Raw genomic sequence first — 19,228 nt, 5'->3', positions numbered from 1 at the left:
TTTTATTTGAGAACATTTAACTTATAAGCAAATAAAAATACAGAACTTTTAAAATATATTAAATTAAATATTAAACTTCACTATATGAAAAGAACAAACTTTAATTAGAGAATGAACAAGCAAACAACACAGTACAGGATAAATATTTGATGTTTTGTTTTGTTCTGTTTTGTTTATTATACTTATCTAAAATTCGGGACACATCGGCTGCATAACTGACGATCCCAATGTCAGCACAAAAAGTTGCATAATGGCAGATATGTCGGGCCAAAACCAATATGGGTCAGGCTCCATAAGATATGTGGCCAGAGCTGGGAGTAGACAATGACATGTACAGTGTAGTGACGCCTCTAATAGCTCACCATGGGGACAGCGCGGGGCAGGGAGGGGTCGTGGCTCGTTGGAGTGCATGCGGCAAGTGATGGATGAGCCCCCGGGCTTGGCTCGCTTGGCCAAAACCACCCCAATCAGAGTACACCATGCACTGGTCAGGAACGAGAGCCACTCCATTTTGTGCCGGGCACCTGTCTGCACTGTCCCACTGGAATTACAGTCATGTCCTTAACCCATTCGATCCGGTGATTGAACGCATCTGTGTCATTTTAGATGTCTTTGGCTATTCAAAAATAGCAGATCTACAAGCTTGTAGATCTAAATATTTTTTGAAAATTGTTGCAAATCTTTGAATATATATATTTTTTTAAACAAGATGTTTTAACTCAAATCTTTGCTTCTGGGGATTCTACAAGTGTTTTTAAAACAACTTATGTTGCTATATCAGTGGTTCTCAAACTTTTTTCATGTCAAGGACCCCCAAAATTGTATGTATTTGTCCGCGGACATGTATATATATTCAAAGATTTGCAAAAATGTTCACGATTCAAAAACGATAATAGCAGATCTACAAGCTCATAGCGGGGCACTCTGTGCCGCGCTATGAGCTTGTAGATCTGCTATTTTTTAATAGCCAAAGAAATCTAAAGTGACACAGATGCGTTCCCGGATTGAAAGGCTTAAATGTCTATGGAGTTCATTTGTCACAACGGCACAAATATGCTGACACTTATGCATCTCGCCTCCATCTATGTCCCCGTTCAGTTGATAGGAAATGAACGGCATAAACCCAAACCTTTAGGTTTAGGCTTAAGTTAAACCTTTGTTTATGTTGTTTGCCAGCTCTAAAATGTGCTTCATATGACGATGCAAATGACAGTTCACTGTGTGTGTGTATCAAAGGATTCAATAATAGTCTATGTAATCTTCACCTCTAATAACCTGGCGCCAGGTTGTAAGTGGTTACGGCTCTTTTGCTGCAGTAAAGCATCCTCTCCCCGGGCTCAGTGATCGGTCACATCTGGTCACATCTGATGTGACAGTCACCTCTGCACAATGACAATCGCTCCAATAACCAAATGCACTGAAACTGGAGTTCTGATGTAGGCGATTGTGATGCAATGACATATTGGCAATAGCCAATAAATAAATAGACTGTCTGTCTGTCTGTCTGTCTGTCTGTCTGTCTGACTTAACTCATTCAGTGCCAATGAACTAAAGAAATATGTGCATACTCTGCCAGCAATTTTTCAATTTTCTTACCTTTCTCAAGTAGTCCTAGAATATTTATCTCCAGTATAATCGATCCCCTGATGGTTGCTAATCACAGAGGGTTGCACTGTGTGGTTTCAAACATGTCAACGAGGTCATCGCGACCTTGTTGACATTAATTGTCTGCCTTTGAAAATAACATGTCTGGGCCAAAAATACATAGTAAAAAAAAAGTGCTCAGGAGCCGAGATACAGCCTTTTTCAGTAATAAGTTAAACAAGAAGTGAATGGAGCAGCAAATCTTCTCTTTTTTTTTTGTCGGTACAGTGCAGTGCATGAGGGACATTGCAAGACGTTGCTATATGGACAGTTAGCTTATACAGTACGCTTATGGCATTCTGTAGACTGGCTTTCAAAATAAAATGAACAAAGCCAGTTTTACTGCTCATGGCCGGGGCTATAATGTGCAACAGAATACTGATTATTTTTTTCCCCCATGGGTCGGTTGGCAGAACTGTTTGTTTAGGTCCAGTGGGGTAAATGGTTGTCTTGTTTTCTGTAGCCCTTGAGGGGCGGCTGACCCCAATGTTTATGAGGTCTGCTATTGGTGTGGGGTGGGTGGGGGGTGATAGCTGGGGGAAAAGTGAAGGAGTGAAGCTCTGGAGGCATTAAAAGAGCCAATAAGTTGGAGTGTTACAGACTTCTGGCTCTACTGAAGGCTCTGCTGTGTGACTGGAACAATTACTGGGGTTCCTGACAGATGGAAAAAGCCCTGTGCAGGCACAAAGGTTAATGGCTCCATCTGTTGGAGAGGAGTAGAAATGCTACATCAACTGTACTGTGTCTATGCACGCAAGAGCGCCTGTGTGTGTGTCTGCGTGGTGTGTGTGTGTGTGTGTGTGTGTGTGTGTGTGTGTGTGTGTGTGTGTGTGTGTGCGTGCGTGCGTGCGTGCATCAGTGGTGGAAAAAGTACTCAAATGTTTTACTTAAGTAAAAGTAGCAATACTGCAATGTAGAAGTACTCTGTTACAAGTAAAAGTCCGGAATTCAAAATGTACTTGAGTAAAAGTACAAAAGTGTTGGTATCAAAATGTACTTAAAGTACCAAAAGTATAAGTACTAAAATGTTTGAAAATAGCAGAACTACAAGCTCACAACGCGTCGCATGTGAGCTTGTAGATCGGCTATAGCCTATGTATAAAATAGGGCTAAAGTGGTTAATGTATGTTTTATAATGTAATATATTTACATCTGCAAAGTAACTAGTAACTAAAGTTTTCAAATAATTGCAATGGAGTAAAAGTACAATATTTGCCTCTGAGATGTAGTGGAGTAGAAGTAAAAGCATAGACAATTGGAAATACTCCGTAAAAGTACCAAAAAAATTGCAGTTAAGTACAGTACTTGAGTAAATGTACTTAAGTTACTTTACACCACTGGTGTGCGTGTGTGTGCGCATGTGCGTGTGGTGTGTGTGTGCGTGTGTGCGTGCATATCTCCCCATACGCTGTGGTACAGTATGTCAGCATATGATGACATGCCACTGTCGAGGCTCTATTGTTTCGGTGACGTGCACGTAAATGCCCTGATACAAATGCAAACTTCATTCATTTCAGCTGCTAATTAGAATACAGCAACCAGTACAAGGCAAAGCGTGCATAAAATATCACCTGCATTTGTTATGCTAATTCCAAGGTACTGGATGTTTATGCGCTGTGTTTTCAGATTAATTGTGACATTAATTCTTACTTTTTTTCTTGCTTTTGAAACATTAAAGAGGCACACACTGGGTTTACCAAAGTCAATTATCTGATTTAAACAATGGAGATGGAATTACCCATCTGGGAACTGACACCTACAGATGTAACCTTATTAGTTACTATTAAACTGAGCTTTCCTAACAAGACCACAGTTTTTGATGGCAGAATCAGCTTTGGTTATGAAATATGCATTTCACATTGCTGTGAAGTTTGCGTACATGGCATGAAATCCTGCTACTGTGCATATTTATTTTGATCTCAGTGATCTCCAACAGAGAGACACATAAACAGTACTGTGAACTATGTTTATCCGTGGTCACATTTCTTCAGTCAATCTTTGATTGATTGACTGACTGACTGAAATTATTTATCGATTATCGTTAAAATGCAAGTGGCCCACAAGGGTTGGGGGGGGTCATTGATATCCTTTTATTTTTAACCTATTTATGATTTACATTTCAGTTCCTTGGAAACACAGAAGTGGAGGCTCCGAAAGGCACAGACATTGTAAAGGATGCAGTGAGAAAGCTCAAGGTAGGTTCACTTCTACAATGACCAAATTGACCCTTTATGGGTCCATTTGGTTCCATTTGTACACTCTCTGAGTTAAAAATGGATACATTGACAGTCTGTGTATACTGTTGAGTGATCTTAACTACTGTAGTTACTGTAATCAATGTCTGGGCTAATAAAATGATAAGAAATCGCTAAAAAAGTATTACAGCCCAATATGGGTCATTTTAGGGGAATAGTTTTGGCTTTCAGCCACTCTTGCCTCTTTCTCCCACAACTCTTAGCCGCTTCAATGACATGATTTAAGAGGGTCCTTCCCCAAACCTTGACCTTATAAAGACATATTATATGACGTCTTTTTCAAGGTGGACCACACCAAAAGACATTCTATGGTGTCTATTCCTAATCATTGGGCATATAGTGGTTGATGGAAGTAATATTTGCAGCATTTCAAATTTTCGAAGGACAGTAATTTTGCTTAAACTTTAAGTTAATGTGCAACTCACTGTTTTAGTGTTCCAATCTCATTTCACTTTACACGACAGAATACCCTTAAGGCTAGTGTTCTGTCTGTCTGTCTGTCTGTCTGTCTGTCTGTCTGTCTCTCTCCTGTGCTAACAGTGACCACCAACATATAATCCAAAATAAGGCAATAACAGCTATACTACAAGTACCAAGTAGTAATAAAGTGTACAGAATTTAAGTAAACTAATTCTCTCTGAAGCTGTTGTGTGACAAAGTAAAAATAATATTTAAGTCAACAAATCATTCTCGCTCTCCAGGGAAATATTTCATTTTACTTTAACGACCGGAGCTGAAGACAACTTTTGCTATCCCTGAGCAGCCTGTATAACTCTGCTGGCTTCCTCGCCATCTCCCCCTGCCAGCATTTGAATTTGTGAGGCCATTCGAAGGGGGGGAAGCTTGTTTTCACCAAGTCATAGCTCTTCTCTTGTTGCACTGCATTTGATCTTTCTAAGGCCATTGGCAAGAGCGAGGGTCGTTTCATAAGTCTCCGGGATCCGCTTGCGTATAGGAACGGACCTAATTATCTTGATAGTAATGCAGAGAAGAACCGTGGAGAATAAATATGGATGAGAAGTGAGCGATGGTACCCATGGCAAAGCATTAAACTGTGTTCCGGGACTAATCGCTTATATCATGGGAGGTCACTGAATATTGATCAGTAGTACCTGAGAGAATCACTTATTTCAACTAGATCATGTTCCCCGTGCACAGCACAACACCCTCTCTCAACGCATACTCCCTGCCTTGATCAGCTCTCCATCCTGCTGATGGTGTATTGTATAATAATATGGCGCGCATATACATTGTACATACACTGATCTATTTTATAATATTATTACTTTTTTGCCAGACCCAAGGGGTCTGCCTTACATGAGGCTTTGTACCCGTTTTCTCCATACATGGGCATGGTCACTTTGTCCTTAGGCCCCAGCCATAAAAGTCTGTCCCCCTTTCGTCCATACACGGGCATGTTTTGTACCTCTTTTCCCCATACATGGGCAAAAAACAGGTTTTGGTCACTTTGTCCTTAGGCCCCAGCCATAAAAGTCTGTCCCCCTTTCGTCCATACATGGGCATAGACACAGGCTGACACGTCATGTGAAGTCTGGGTCTGGCAGAACCAGGTCTCCTGGTCTTGTTTCTCTTATTGTTGCCAGACCCCAGAGGCTTTGTCGGTCTGTCGGTCGGTCTGTCCCTCTTTTCCTACCTGTCCCCTTGATTGGCCAAGCTTCGCGTGACGTAGTGCTCTGATCTTCAGATTTCAACCACTAGGGGTCTGGCAGTGCTCCGAGGAGCACTTTTTCTAGTTTTTATCTGTCCATTATTGATATTATTGCCTATGCTGCTACATTGTCTGAAGCAAGCCATCATCTCATTGTAAATCTTTGATGTGAGCTCATCACTGTGCACTCATCAAAGCCATCTGAACAGCCATCAGCTGGGTGTATAGCTGTAAAAAAGCAATTTCCCCTCCCCAGGGAACCAGAAAAATACTCCCTTCCCCCTTTGATGTCTGTGATTTCTCAGCCCCTGGTGGTGTGCAAGCAGGTGGTCCACCTTCTTCTGAGATAAGGTGGACTCTCTGCACTTGATAAATGCTTGTTTTGGCTTGGAAAGTAAAATCAATCTTATAGGGCATGAGTCAACTTCCTCCAAGGCCATTTCCTTATTGGCTTGTCACGTCTGATGATATAACATCTCCACAGTGTACAGTGTGCCTATGGACTCCACGCGGTTATTGGAACAGACGTTTTCATTGGTTGTTGTCGACCCAAATTCACAGCCAAGTGATGCAAAATAAATCCCATGCGAGTTGGCATTTGGCAACATTGCTATTAACCCTTTAAGACCGGGAACGCATCTCTGTGTCATTTTAAGATTTCTTTGGGCTATTCAAAAATAGCAGATCTACAAGCTCCTAGGAGCTTGTAGATCTGCTATTTTGGAAAAATCATGAACATTTATGAAAATCTTTGAATATATATATATATTCTTTATTTTTATTGGAACAAAGGAACATTTATGAAAATCTTTGAATATATATATATATATTATTTATTTGTATTGGAACAAAGGATTTTCAAAAGACAGATACACATACAAGAATACAAGACAGAACATAAAGGTGGGGGGGGGGGAGAAAAAACTACAAAAAACGGGACAGTACAAATACAAGAAAGAAACGAAAAAGGCTGCATTCTTCAATTGTTACAGTCATTTCTTTAGTAAGTCTTAGTTATACATTGTCCATGGGCTGAAATATATATATATATTTTAAAGCGAACATTTTTAACTCAAATATTTGCTTCATGGGGGTCCCTGGAACAACATATTTTGAGATGGGCGTCCGCGGCCAAATACATATCATTTTGGGGGTCCTTGACATGAAAAAGTTTGAGAACCGCTGATATAATGGCAACATACGTTTTTCAGAAAACTGTTAGGATTTAGAAGACATTTTATAGAATCCCCAGAAACAAAGATTTTGAGTTACAAATGTTCGCTTTAAAAAAGTATATTAAAAGATTTGCACAAATTTTCAAAATTTTTCAAAACAATTTGAATAGCCAAAGAAATCTAAAAAAAGACAGTTTATTTCCCGGTCTTAATGGGTTAAGAAGCCAATTTAGATGTATTTTTTTTTCTTCATGTGAGGCCAAATTGTGAGCCAATTGAAAGCGGCCAATATATAATAACTAGGATAGAGATTTAGCTTTTCATGTTCTCTTTTTCTGTGTTTTAAGGCCTAAGTGTTGATTGAAAACACAACACTTCCTCAAATTGCACAGCAGTAATAAGAGTCATGCATTGATTTCTGTTCTGCACTCTTATTTTGTGGACCATATCCTCCTGTTGTGCTAAATAGGCAGGCTGTAATTGCACTGCGTTAATAACGTTTTTCATTTGTTTGAATGAATGAATAACATTTTGACGAAGATCGAGCAGGTTTCGAAACATTATGCCTGATTCATTCTGTACTTCATGCCAAAAATATGTATACAAGCTGATATGACACATTGTGAGCTTGTATGTGGACAATCTTTGCACACGACACTGTCGTATGATGGAGTGTAAGTTAAAGGTAGGGTAAGTGATATTTTTTGGTTAAAACAAAAAGTATTTTGTTAAAAGGTTAAAGCACTATATTCTGATAGTAATCATTGCTATAGAGTGTTTGTTCAGTAACAGGAGTCTCCATGTCTCTCCAGCTCTTTAATAAACAGAAAATACATTTTCCGGTAGGTGTCAAAATCTCAGCCAATCAGGAGAAAGTACCCATTTTTAAGCTTCATTTTTATAGTGTTCCAGTTCCAATTTTGCCTGCTCATTTCTTAGTGTCATCACTTCCAATTTCACTTGTTTAATCTATATCCTGATTGAGTTCTCTATCCTGATTGGATAAAATTGATAATGAAACTGAGACTGAAACGAAAATGCATTTTCTGTTTTATAAAGAGCTGGAGAGACAAGGAGACTCCTTTTACTGAACAAACACTCTATAGCAATGAGTACTATCAGAATATAGAGCTATTTAACACTTATTTTAACCAAAGAAAATCACTTACCCTACCTTTAAGCGTGCTGAAATAAATATTACTTTGCAGAAGCAATGTACAGGATTCTGCTGCTTTGTCTTTTTCACCTGTACTGACACATATTCTGGAAGCCCGAATGTATCCATCGCCTTAAACGAATGCACATATTGAGTGGCTGCTTGGCTATACAGCAACTGTATCCAATATGATACATTTAATATGATATAAAAAAATATATGTATATGATACTTTGCAGGAGCATTGAGTGTACAGAACTCTGCGTCTTTGTGTTTTTCACCTGTACCGACACTCATTCTGGAGGAGTGAATGTTTCCACCGCCTTAACCCATTAAAGACCTGAGACCGATTCTACGAATGTCTGCTAAATCCTAACAGTTTTCTGAACAACTATTGTTGCTTATATATCAGTGGTGCTCAAACTTTTTCATGCAAGGATCCCCAAAATTAGGCCTATATGTATTTGGCCGCTGACCCCCATCTCAAAATATTTTGGAATAAGGACCCCCAGAAGCAAAGATTTGAGTAAAAAATAATCCCTATAAAAATATATATATATTCAAATATTTGCACAACATGTTCAAGATTTTTCAAAAATAGCAGATCTACAAGCTCATAGCGCGGCACAGAGTGCCGCCCTATGAGCTTGTATATCTGCTATTTTTGAATAGCCAAAAAATATGGATAAAGTGGTCACACAGATGCGTTCCCGGTTTGAATGTGTCCAAATTGACCATTTCTCCTTGTTGCAGTTTCAGAGGCACATCAAGAAGTCAGAGGGCCAGAAGCTCCCTAAGGTGGAATTGCAGATCTCCATTTATGGAGTGAAGATACTCGATCCCAAGACGAAAGTGAGTTGACCCCTTTTTGCACCATTTAGCACTCTGGATTTTCGGAGTGTAGCATACTTTATAAGTAAGTAATGTCTACACAGTAAAATCCTCAGGGTTAAATTAACACTGAGGATTTGACTGCGTATGCACATGTAGGCCTCTGGTTCTCAACGTGGTGTCGGGGGACCCCCAGGGGTCCTTTAGGCCCAGGGTTTCAGGGGGTCCCCGGCTAAATGATTGATACTTATGAACCAAATGGACCCTTACGGGTCTGTATCTCCAAGAGTGTGAGTTAAATTAACACTGATGATTTCAGTGTATATATCAAATGGGGGTCCAAGGCCTAATACAAATCAAACTGGGGGTCATTGAAATTAAAAAGGTGTAGGCCTTTACTAATATTGATTTAAAAATATGGATTTACTACAAATATGAATACATTGACATGTATGTCTTGTCTGTTTTTCCAGGATGTGCAGTATAACTGTCAGTTACATAGGATATCCTTCTGTGCGGACGACAAAACCGACAAAAGGATATTCACGTTCATCTGCAAAGACTCCGAGTCCAACAAACACCTGTGCTACGTGTTTGACAGTGAGAAATGTGTACGTATGCGCTCAGCCTCCAGCTTTCCCTTCTTTAGGTTCTACCTGCCTGCATACAGGTTTTTACAGCGTGGCTCTGCAAGAGGCTATGACACGGTGTGTGTGTGTGTGGGTGTGTGTGTGTGTGTGTGAGACTGTCCGGAGCTAATCTTCCATTAATTCACACGTTGTGATGCATTGTGAGCTTGGAGATCCATTGTCAGCTGTTCTTATCAATGATGTACAAAACCTCCTAACTTGAGCTGGATTTGGGTAAAGCGGTGATAATATAATGACACATGCAAGTATCTGACAATATATACAGTCACAATATCAACTTAAATGAGGCAGCTTTGTTTTAAAACTTTAAGTTTTTATTTTTTCATTTCCTGATAAATCCATATTTAGTCTTTTCACTTCCTGAAAATTTTACATTTACTGGTCTCTGCCCGACAGCAGAGATATAATGGTTGTCAATGGGGCTGTGATCACACTGAAACCTTGCCCAAATTTGGAGCCATACATTATAGATATGTCAAGACCACTGATGTCATACAGTAGATCTCACACACGCAGCCTGGTCAGTGGTGGAAAAAGTACTCAAATGTTTTACTTAACTAAAAGTATCAATACTGCAATGCAGAAGTACTCCGTTACAAGTAAAAGTCGCATCGCGACGCGTTGTGAGCTTGTAGATCTGCTATTTTCAAATAGCCAAGATATAAAATATGGCTAAAGTGGTTAATGTATGTTTTATAATAATATAATTTTTAAGTAATAATGTATATCTACAAAGTAACTAGTAACTAAAGTTTTCAAATAATTGTAGTGGAGTAAAAGTACAATATTTGCCTCTGAGATGTAGTGGAGTAGTAGTAAAAGTATAGACAATTGGAAATATTCCAGTAAAGTAAAAGTACCTCAAAATTATACTTAAGTACAGTACTTGAGTAAATGTACTTAGTTGCTTTCCACCACTGAGCCTGGTCACATGAAGTCTGAGATCCACACCGTTTCTAGATCCACATAATTAACTAGTCTCTCTCTCTCTCTCTCTCTCTCTCTCTCTCTGTCTCTCTCTGTCTCTCTATGTCTCTCTCTGTCTCTCTCTGTCTCTCTCTCTCGCTCTCTCTCTTTCTCTCTCCTTTGCAAATGTTGCAGTTCAATATCAAATTAGACACACTCTGTGGTTCAGAATTGCATTATTAATAAATACGTAGAGCCTTTATGAAAGCTTTGATTGCACTCAGCAGAGCTAATGAAACGTTTAATTACGTCTTGACACTGATGCATTGGCATTGTTAACGTGTCAAATCAAATATATTTATGAAGCACTTTAACCAAGCAAGGTTTTTCACAGAGAGATTTGCATAGAGATGTACAGACATGTTAACTAGAGTTAAATTGACCAGTTCTCAGGGTTGTATTGAGAGAAGTACAATTGTTAGGTACTTTTGCTTGAATATTTCCATATCTTTTTTTAATACTTTATACTTTTAATTCCACTATAGCCCAGAGGCAAATATTATACATTACTATTGAATTTTCTGAGTTTTAGTTAATTTGCAGATGTAGATTATTAACAGAAAACATACATTAACAGATAAATGATGATGTATTAGTACATGTTAAGCTACCCAGCAGCACATACAGTAATATCCTTTACCAGCTGCAACATTAAATAATTAACAAATTAATGCATTATTAATTACAATCCAATACTACGATTGTGAAATGGACCATTCTGCATAACGAGTACGTTTATGTTTGGTTGTGTTAGTACTATATATTTTGATGCCAATACCTTTATTGTATTACTCAATTAAAATTGCATGTTTCATGCATAACCCTGTTTTCCAGGCAGAGGAGATAACCCTAACTATCGGCCAGGCGTTCGACCTGGCATACAAGAAGTTCCTGGAGTCTGGTGGCAAAGACGTAGAGACACGGAAACAGATAGGAACCCTGCAGAAAAGAGTACGTCTGTGACGTCATGCTGATTTTAAATGATAAGTCAGTTTGTAATCACTGTAAATCATTCAGTCTTGTTTGCTTGTAAAGAAAGAAAAGGATTATGATTGTCTATTAAAGAGTCAATCCAAAACTGCAGCATGGCTCAGCCTTGTTGAAATACTCATGTCTCTAATGGAGTAAAGGTTGATGTGCATTTTGAGATATGGTGTTAATTTACAGTTACATCTATCAGTACTTTGATTTATAATGGTTTCAGAAAATACTATTGAGCTCATTTTTCATCAATCAAATGGATTATTATATGTCAGTTTAGATGGCCAAATACATTCCGGATTCCAATAACGATTTGCATTCTGGTTATGAAATGGTATTCCGTTGTTTGCCTGCTTTTGCAGATTCAAGAACTGGAAACGGAGAACTCGGAACTAAAGCAACAGCTTCAGGATCTGGAAGAACAGCTGATGATATCTCCAGTACCAGGAGTAAGGACCAACTTGCATGGAAATGCTGCATAACGTAGCCACGTTTGCAAATCGTTGCTGTATGTTCCAAAACAGTTACTTTTTCAGGAAATGGAAAAAGGAACCTGTATTCCAATGGATCCAATGTGGTTATTATTTAATCACAGGCGCTTGTTAAGACTACAGTAAGTCTAAATATGGAGATACAGGGATCCCTGATACAGACATTTTGTGCATTGTTCTGTTGTACCACTTATTTTGGTCCAGCGGACGAAAAGCTTGGCCAATCCGTGAAGCCGATGGGTTGGGTTCGGCCAATCAGGGAAGCTGATGCCTACACCTCACACACACAGAGATTCAGTGCATCCTCCACAGACCCACGGGCGTACAGACAGACAGACAGACAGACAGACATCGGCAAGTTTGTAGTTGATCGGTTTGATGGTGTCCAACGGGAAAGTTACACAGATACAGCTTTCGTTAATTAGTAGATAGGTATTTATATAACCCACAGACAGTCTTAAACACTTTCAGACCGGGAACGCATCTGTGTCATTTTAAGATTTCTTTGGCTATTCAAAAATAGCAGATCTACAAGCTCATAGCGCGGCACTACGAGCTTGTAGATCTGCTATTTTTGAAAAATCTTGAAAATCTTTGAATATATATTTTTCAAAGCGAACATTTGTAAAACATTTAGTTCCAGGGACCTCCAGAAGGAAAGATTTGAGTTACAAAATGTCCGCTTAAAAAAGAAAAGAATCTAATATTTGCACACATTTTCGTGATTTTTCAAATATAGCAGATCTACAAGCTTGTAGATCTGCTATTTTTGAATAGCCCAAAGGAGTCTAAAATGACACAGATGCGTCCCCGGATTGAATGGGTTAAACACGTTCAACCTCGTGTCCCTGTTTTGGTCATTTTCAAAACCAGCAAAAAAATGGCTGATCTACACATTTATAGAGCTTGTAGTTATAGGCTATTTCTGCTGCTTTTCCTTTCGACGCTGTCATATGGGGAAGTGTAAGATAGGGCATTAATTTATGAAAAAAACATAAAAAGACGAAATATGGAGATTATGATTCTGCCCGACAGCGACGAAATGTACCATGTGTCCATTTTTTATACAGTTTGAGAAGCGACTGATACAGTGCCTAAATAATTCAACGCTTAATGTTCCTGTCACCTCGAACTACAGTCTTTCGATGATATTTAAGGAAAACATTGCTCAACGGAAAACTTGTAATAGACTTTTCATGCTTTGATAAGGCTCTGGACTGCTGGGTTTCCTGATATCCTGGTGGGCTGTTTAAAATGCAAGGCTTTCTTGGCACATGTTTTGGCCGGTCTTATCTGTTGGGGGGGTTGGTGTGAGTCCAGGCTAATGTCTGAAGGCGAGCAATTACACACCTGATTGGTTTGATGAGAAAGGCGAGATTAGGTTACTGTATAATTGGAGCAAATGCCGGCACCCACAGCAGCGGCCCCTGCCCCTGTGAATGCAATTTACACACCCGTCTCTCCAAGCATATAAGACTGAATAATAATACTATCTGCCCTTCAAAGGTTTTGACGTTTGGTTAGCGTCTCAACAACCTCGGCCCTGGTGTCAAAATAGATTTTTTTTCTTTTTTTGGGGGGGCTTTTATGCCTTTATTTGACAAGACAGTAGCCTGACAGGAAATGGGGAGAGAGATGGGAGGTGACACGCAGCAAGGGTCGTCGGGATCGGGAGTCAAACCCATGACACGCGGCAGATTACTAGCCTAGGTGCCCAGACGGTTACGCCAAACGTCTGGGCCGGATTTGTTTTTGTTTGTTGGTAAAACTAAAAATGTTGACTCCACCGCATATATGATGGCATCGTTTGCCGCCATGTGACATGTTTTTAGCTTGAAGATCTGCTCTTGTCAGAGAAGAAACCAGGCATAATTGAACCGACCTCAAATGAACTGAAAATGTCTAGATTTAAAGCTGCAGTCCATAACTTCCTTACTGGGATTTGTACCCGGGACATCACGCAAGTGTCACAATTTCTACTGTTGTGCTAATAGATAAAGCCTATTTTGGCGGACGATATATTGCATTTGGAGCTTCATGCAATACGACTTGTCAACCAGTAGTGGTCCTACTATAAATTTCACAATAGCGGAGCAGGTAGACCAACTACAACCACTGCAGTTAGTTTTGTTGTATTAACTTTATGTAGTACATACAGGTGTATGCTGTACTCTACCATACAGATTTGAAAAGATATGGTTTTATTCACACAGAAAAGTTATGGATTGCAGCTTTAACACTTTGTTGCTTGAACAACTTCAATATTGTGCATCTTTTCACGTAAAGGTATTGTGTCATCACATTGTGTATCATGTTCAATGGTGTAAAGTAACTAAGTACATTTACTCAAGTACTGTACTTAAGTACAATTTTGAGGTATTTGCACTTTACTTAAGTATTTCCAATTTTCCATACTTTTACTTCTACTCCACTACATCTCAGAGGCAAATATTGTATTTTACTCCACTACAATTATTAGAAAACTTTAGTTACTAGATACTTTGTAGATTTTGATTATCATTACAAAACATACATTAACCACTTCAGCCCTATATACATATCGGCCATTTGAAAATAGCCGAAATACAAGCTCACAATGCGTCGCGATGCGACGCATTGTGAGCTTGTAGATCTGCTATTTTCAAAAGATTTTTAGACATTGTATATATTTGAAAACTTGTGAAATGGGACATCCTGCATAATGAGTACTTTCTACTTTTGGTACTTTAAGTACATTTTGATACCAATACTTTTGTACTTTTACTCAAGTAAATTTTGAATTCCAAACTTTTACTTGTAGTGGAGTAGCCTACTTCTACATTGCAGTATTGATACTTTTACTTAAGTACAAAATGTGAGTACTTTTTCCACCACTTATCACCCAGCTCACACCCTCCTGTCTGTGATCTGTCCTCACAGCTTCTGCACTTAAACTCTACTAACGAGGCGTACATGCTGCAGAGGCCCTCCTCTCTCTTCTGGTGTCACAGCCTCCATTCCTTCTCCTGTCTGGAGATCTCCTCCGTCACGCTCACCCCTATGAGCTCGCCGGAGTCCAACTTCTCCGCCGGGCTACTAACCCCACCCCCTCTGCCCGCCAAACCTGCTCTTCTTCCTGCTATATCCACCGAGGGATGCAGCATCCCACGGCCTCGTGTAAAACACCTCTATGCTTCTCTTGCACAACCTTTAATTTCCCTCCTCCGGAGGTCTTTGTTTCACGTCCTTTGTCTTTATCGCTTTCTGCCTGATATCTCTATTGCAGGATATTTCCAAACGTTTCCGCGCCAAGGACCGCCAAAGTAGCCAAAGAAAGAACGAATGAAAGACAATAGACGATCTACCGTACAGGCTCGCAAAGCGTCACACCGCGATGTGTTGTGAGCTTGAAGATCTGCTATTTTCGCGATTTAAATTTATTTTTGGAAAAAAGTTTGAAAGTTCTTGACTAATCACAAGCCTAAAATATCGACGCCAGGTTTAAAGTGGTTATACTGGCACAATTATCTTATGAATTGAATTATGCTGTAGTATGAGCGCTATAGATATATATATTCCCCCCTTAACCCATTAAGACCTGAGTCCGCTTCTAAACATTTTCTAAATCCTAACAAAAAAAATGTTCACGATTTTTCAAAAATAGCAGATCTACAAGCTCGTAGCGCGGCACTCGGTGCCGCGCTACGAGCTTGTAGATCTGCTATTTTTGAATAGCCAAAGAAATCTAAAGTGACAAAGATGCGTTCCAGGTCTTAATGGGTTAATGTTCATCTCCTTTCCAATTGGCCCCCCCCTGGTGGCCCCCCCCCCGGGGCCCCGCTTTGAAAATCAATGATCTGTTGGTTCCTCTTGCTCTCATTTGGCTGTGTCCTGCTGTGATATGTGTGCTCGAATTACTGTACGTCTGTAATTACTGCATGAAAATGCTTAGAACTGTGGTTTACACTCTGTGGAGGCGGAGATCTGGATTGCTGATACTTTTCTCATCTCCTGAGTAGATTGGATTCAGCCTGTGTGCCCCACTTCTAAGTGACTTGATAAGGGATAGCTGGTTGATTGAATGAAAGCCGGCAGATTAAAATGAAAGCTCATCTCGGGCCCTCTGGGGTACTGACCCAGACCCGGTCGCCTCTTCTGACAAAAAAAACAAACAACTGTTTTCCTTGGGTTCATCCAGGGAGGTAGCCTCTCCGTGAGACCCCAGTCCAGCACAGATGTGTTTGACATGGTTCCGTTCTCCCCCGGGACACCACCCCTGGTGCCCGTACCGGCCAGCAACGGTTGCCCCCCACCGCCACCGAAATCATTGCCACCTGATGAAAGTAAGTACGGTCACCTTTTATTCTCATGCGTTGATGAGATAATATACAGTAGCTTGAATGATTGGTTTAGGTCAGCCTGATCAATTTTGTGAACCAGATTTTACAACCGAGAAATGTAACTAGGCATGTCTTACGCACTTAAATCGAAGTGTTAATTTATCCATAACGCTGAGTTTGCGTTGTACGCTCTCTGAGTAAAATTCATGGAAAACTTCACAGATGTTCAACCTTAAATCCCTTAGTTCTGATGTGCAGAGATCACTAATATAGTGTGGCAAAAATACCCTTGCTATGTCTAGATCTACCCTATGTCTACACCATCATGAATCAATGCTTTCAACGTCATTTCGCAACGTCAACATTTCGCAGAAAAATACATTGATACATATGGTATTTTTTTGCCACACTATATTATTGATCTCCTCACAACTAGGATTTAGGTTGAAAACCGACTAAGTTTCCCTTTACCATTGAGGATTTTACTGTGTGGTTGGAGAGCTTTGCTCTCAAATTATTGATTGGATTTGGTCCCAGATCATAACAGTACATGAAAAGCTCAAGGGGAAGTGGTATTGCACTTTTGTACAGTATGTACGTACTGTATGTTAAATATTTAATCTTGTTTCAGAAAGTTACAGTATTCATGCCCTGCAAACATAGCAAGAGGAGTAGTATAGTCTCTCTTGCACTCGAGCACAGTTAGGATAGAATTGATTTCTATTATTTTTCCCTCTCGCTCACTACATTTCCTAATTTGAAATATTGAGCAGTTATGTTACCCACAACAGTTGCCTATTCTGGGTAACATACTGGGATTAAGAAGTGTTTCATAGTACTTTAGAACGACAGAGGCTCTGGATTGATTCTAGCAAGCGACAATAAAAATGAAAGCATTTCCTCACAATCAGGACTGGATGTAGTGCAAAGGAAATAAGAAACACTTTAGCTTTATTCCGCATTACCTTTCAGCATGATATTTGTTTTCCATAAGATAGGTTTTTTTTTTTACTATACATCCTTATTTTCTTAGGACTCTATAGGCAAGGCAAGTTAGGTTGATTTGTACAGCACATTTCAACAACAAGGCAATTCGAAGTGCTTCACATAAGATATTAAGCATTTAGAGTATTAAGAGAGTGCCAAATAAGCACATTATAAAAGGACTTTTGAATACAATAAAAATGTAAATGAAAAGAAGTACAGATAAAACAGAAAAAATAAGACACTAATTCCTTGACCACTAACCCCATCAATTGTGGCTGAACATGTTCATGGCACTTAAAGGTACGGTAAGTGATTTTTTTAAGTTAAAATAAGTTTTAAATAGCTCTATATTCTGATAGTACTCATTGCTATTGAGTGTTTGTTCAGTAAAAGGAGTCTCCTTGTCTCTCCAGCTCTTTATAAAACAGAAAATGCATTTTCGTTTCAGTTTCAGTTTCATTTCCAATTTTATCCAATCAGGATAGAGAACTCAATCAGGATATAGATTAAACAAGTGAAATTGGAAGTGATGACACTAAGAAATGAGCAGACAAAATTGGAACTGGAACACTATAAAAATGAAGCTTAAAAATGGGTACTTTCTCCTGATTGGCTGAGATTTTGACACCTACCGGAAAATGTTCTTTCTGTTTATTAAGGAGCTGGAGAGACATGAAGACTCCTGTTACTGAACAAACACTCTATAGCAATGATTACTATCAGAATATTGTGCTTTAACCTTTTAACTAAATACTTTTTGTTTTAACCCAAAAATATCATTTACCCTACCTTTAATCTGACCTTGCAATTTGTAAAGCCCCAGTCAGACAAACTGCATCAGAAAGCTTCCCCATTCACTTGTTGTTCCATTATATGGGAAAAACGGGGTGGAGCGTCCCGTTGCGGCACGTTGATGGAGCGTGTCCAACGCTTATGAAGCACTGGGATCAACATTGATGAACCATGACCCCCGCGCGCCAACCAATGGGACAGAAGCGCTGCACATTATTGACTCCTCTTGGCAGCCATTGTAGTTTTCTTTCAGTGAGCCAACACTCGAAACGCAGGGGTGTAGTGGAGGGGGAACGCAAAACTAACGAGCGGGCACATGCGCTCGTGTTTAAATAAATGTAAACATCTGTATTTCAATAGTCGATTGATGAATGGACTGAAAGACGAGCTTGTGAGCAGTCTAAAGAATAACAGTCTAATCAATGAATACCTAAATAAGTATCCCGAATAAATGAGAAGCAGTTGTTCTAATTGGTTCTAGTTTCACATCAAACGTAGGCTACAGAAAACAAAACACATCTGTGCTTAGTCACAAATTATACCGTCATATTTATTGATGTAATTCCCATTTTAATGCTATTCATAATAACGTAATGCATTGTTTTCATATTTGTCAAGGTGTGCTATCACAATGTTTTCCTATTGCACATGCATAATGTTTTCATATTTTGTGTGCATATGCTTTCGTTTTACGTGCGTGCATTATGTCTCTCTATATCAGAGCAACTTACAAATGCCTAATACAGTTATAGTGTCTAAATTCTATGTACATGCACTGTTGTTTTTTTTGCTCCCATGGTGAAATTGTATGAATAAATTCACCTTGGGAGCAAAAGAAAACGCTGTGCAGATATGCTATCTCGTCTCATTTGCTATGTATTTCTTATCCTGAACTGCACCTGTAATATTGAGGGCATGCGTGCATTCCCTTGGACTGCATCTGTAAATTGTACGATCATGGACTCAAAAGCACGATAAAGGACATTATTTTGTATTCCACTTCATAGGGAAAGACCTGTTTGGTGCTGAGCCGTTTGATCCATTCACCTGTGGGGCGGCAGACTTTCCTCCAGATATTCAGTCAAAGCTGGATGAGATGCAGGTGACCGCATGTCTGTGAAATCAGTGTTTCTTCTACAAGGTTTTCATTTGTTTGTTTGTTTGTTTGTTTGTTTGTTTGTAGCAGTGCTGGGCAGTTGGATTTGGACCAAAGTCTTCCCAGTAGAATTCCCGGCCTTTGAGGTTTAAAAAAGGATCAAGGAACTGCAATTACCCTTCCAAATGTGTATTTTATTTATTAGACCCAGTGATG

The 19,228-nt window shown here is 39.4% G+C and overlaps 1 protein-coding gene across 2 annotated transcripts in view; it reads left to right on the top strand.

The window, feature by feature from the left end:
• Positions 1 to 19,228, top strand: part of gulp1a (GULP PTB domain containing engulfment adaptor 1a) — a 62,650-nt gene that overhangs the window by 38,604 nt on the left and 4,818 nt on the right. Inside the window, exons 4-11 of one of the 2 annotated variants that reach the window (XM_080412576.1) lie at positions 3,768 to 3,839; positions 8,653 to 8,751; positions 9,204 to 9,341; positions 11,181 to 11,297; positions 11,690 to 11,776; positions 14,738 to 14,974; positions 15,996 to 16,140; positions 18,924 to 19,018. In XM_080412576.1, coding sequence (XP_080268702.1) covers positions 3,768 to 3,839; positions 8,653 to 8,751; positions 9,204 to 9,341; positions 11,181 to 11,297; positions 11,690 to 11,776; positions 14,738 to 14,974; positions 15,996 to 16,140; positions 18,924 to 19,018 — 990 coding nt within the window. The remainder of the gene's footprint in view (positions 1 to 3,767; positions 3,840 to 8,652; positions 8,752 to 9,203; positions 9,342 to 11,180; positions 11,298 to 11,689; positions 11,777 to 14,737; positions 14,975 to 15,995; positions 16,141 to 18,923; positions 19,019 to 19,228) is intronic. The other variant, XM_080412575.1, reaches the window with a different exon arrangement.

The sequence above is a fragment of the Gymnoscopelus braueri genome (genome assembly GCF_963280865.1).
Source record: "Gymnoscopelus braueri genome assembly, chromosome: 18".
In the NCBI taxonomy this organism is placed as follows: Eukaryota; Metazoa; Chordata; class Actinopteri; order Myctophiformes; family Myctophidae; genus Gymnoscopelus; species Gymnoscopelus braueri.
Note: the sequence above shows the minus strand (reverse complement) of the source record. Positions and strands in the feature narration are given on the sequence as shown.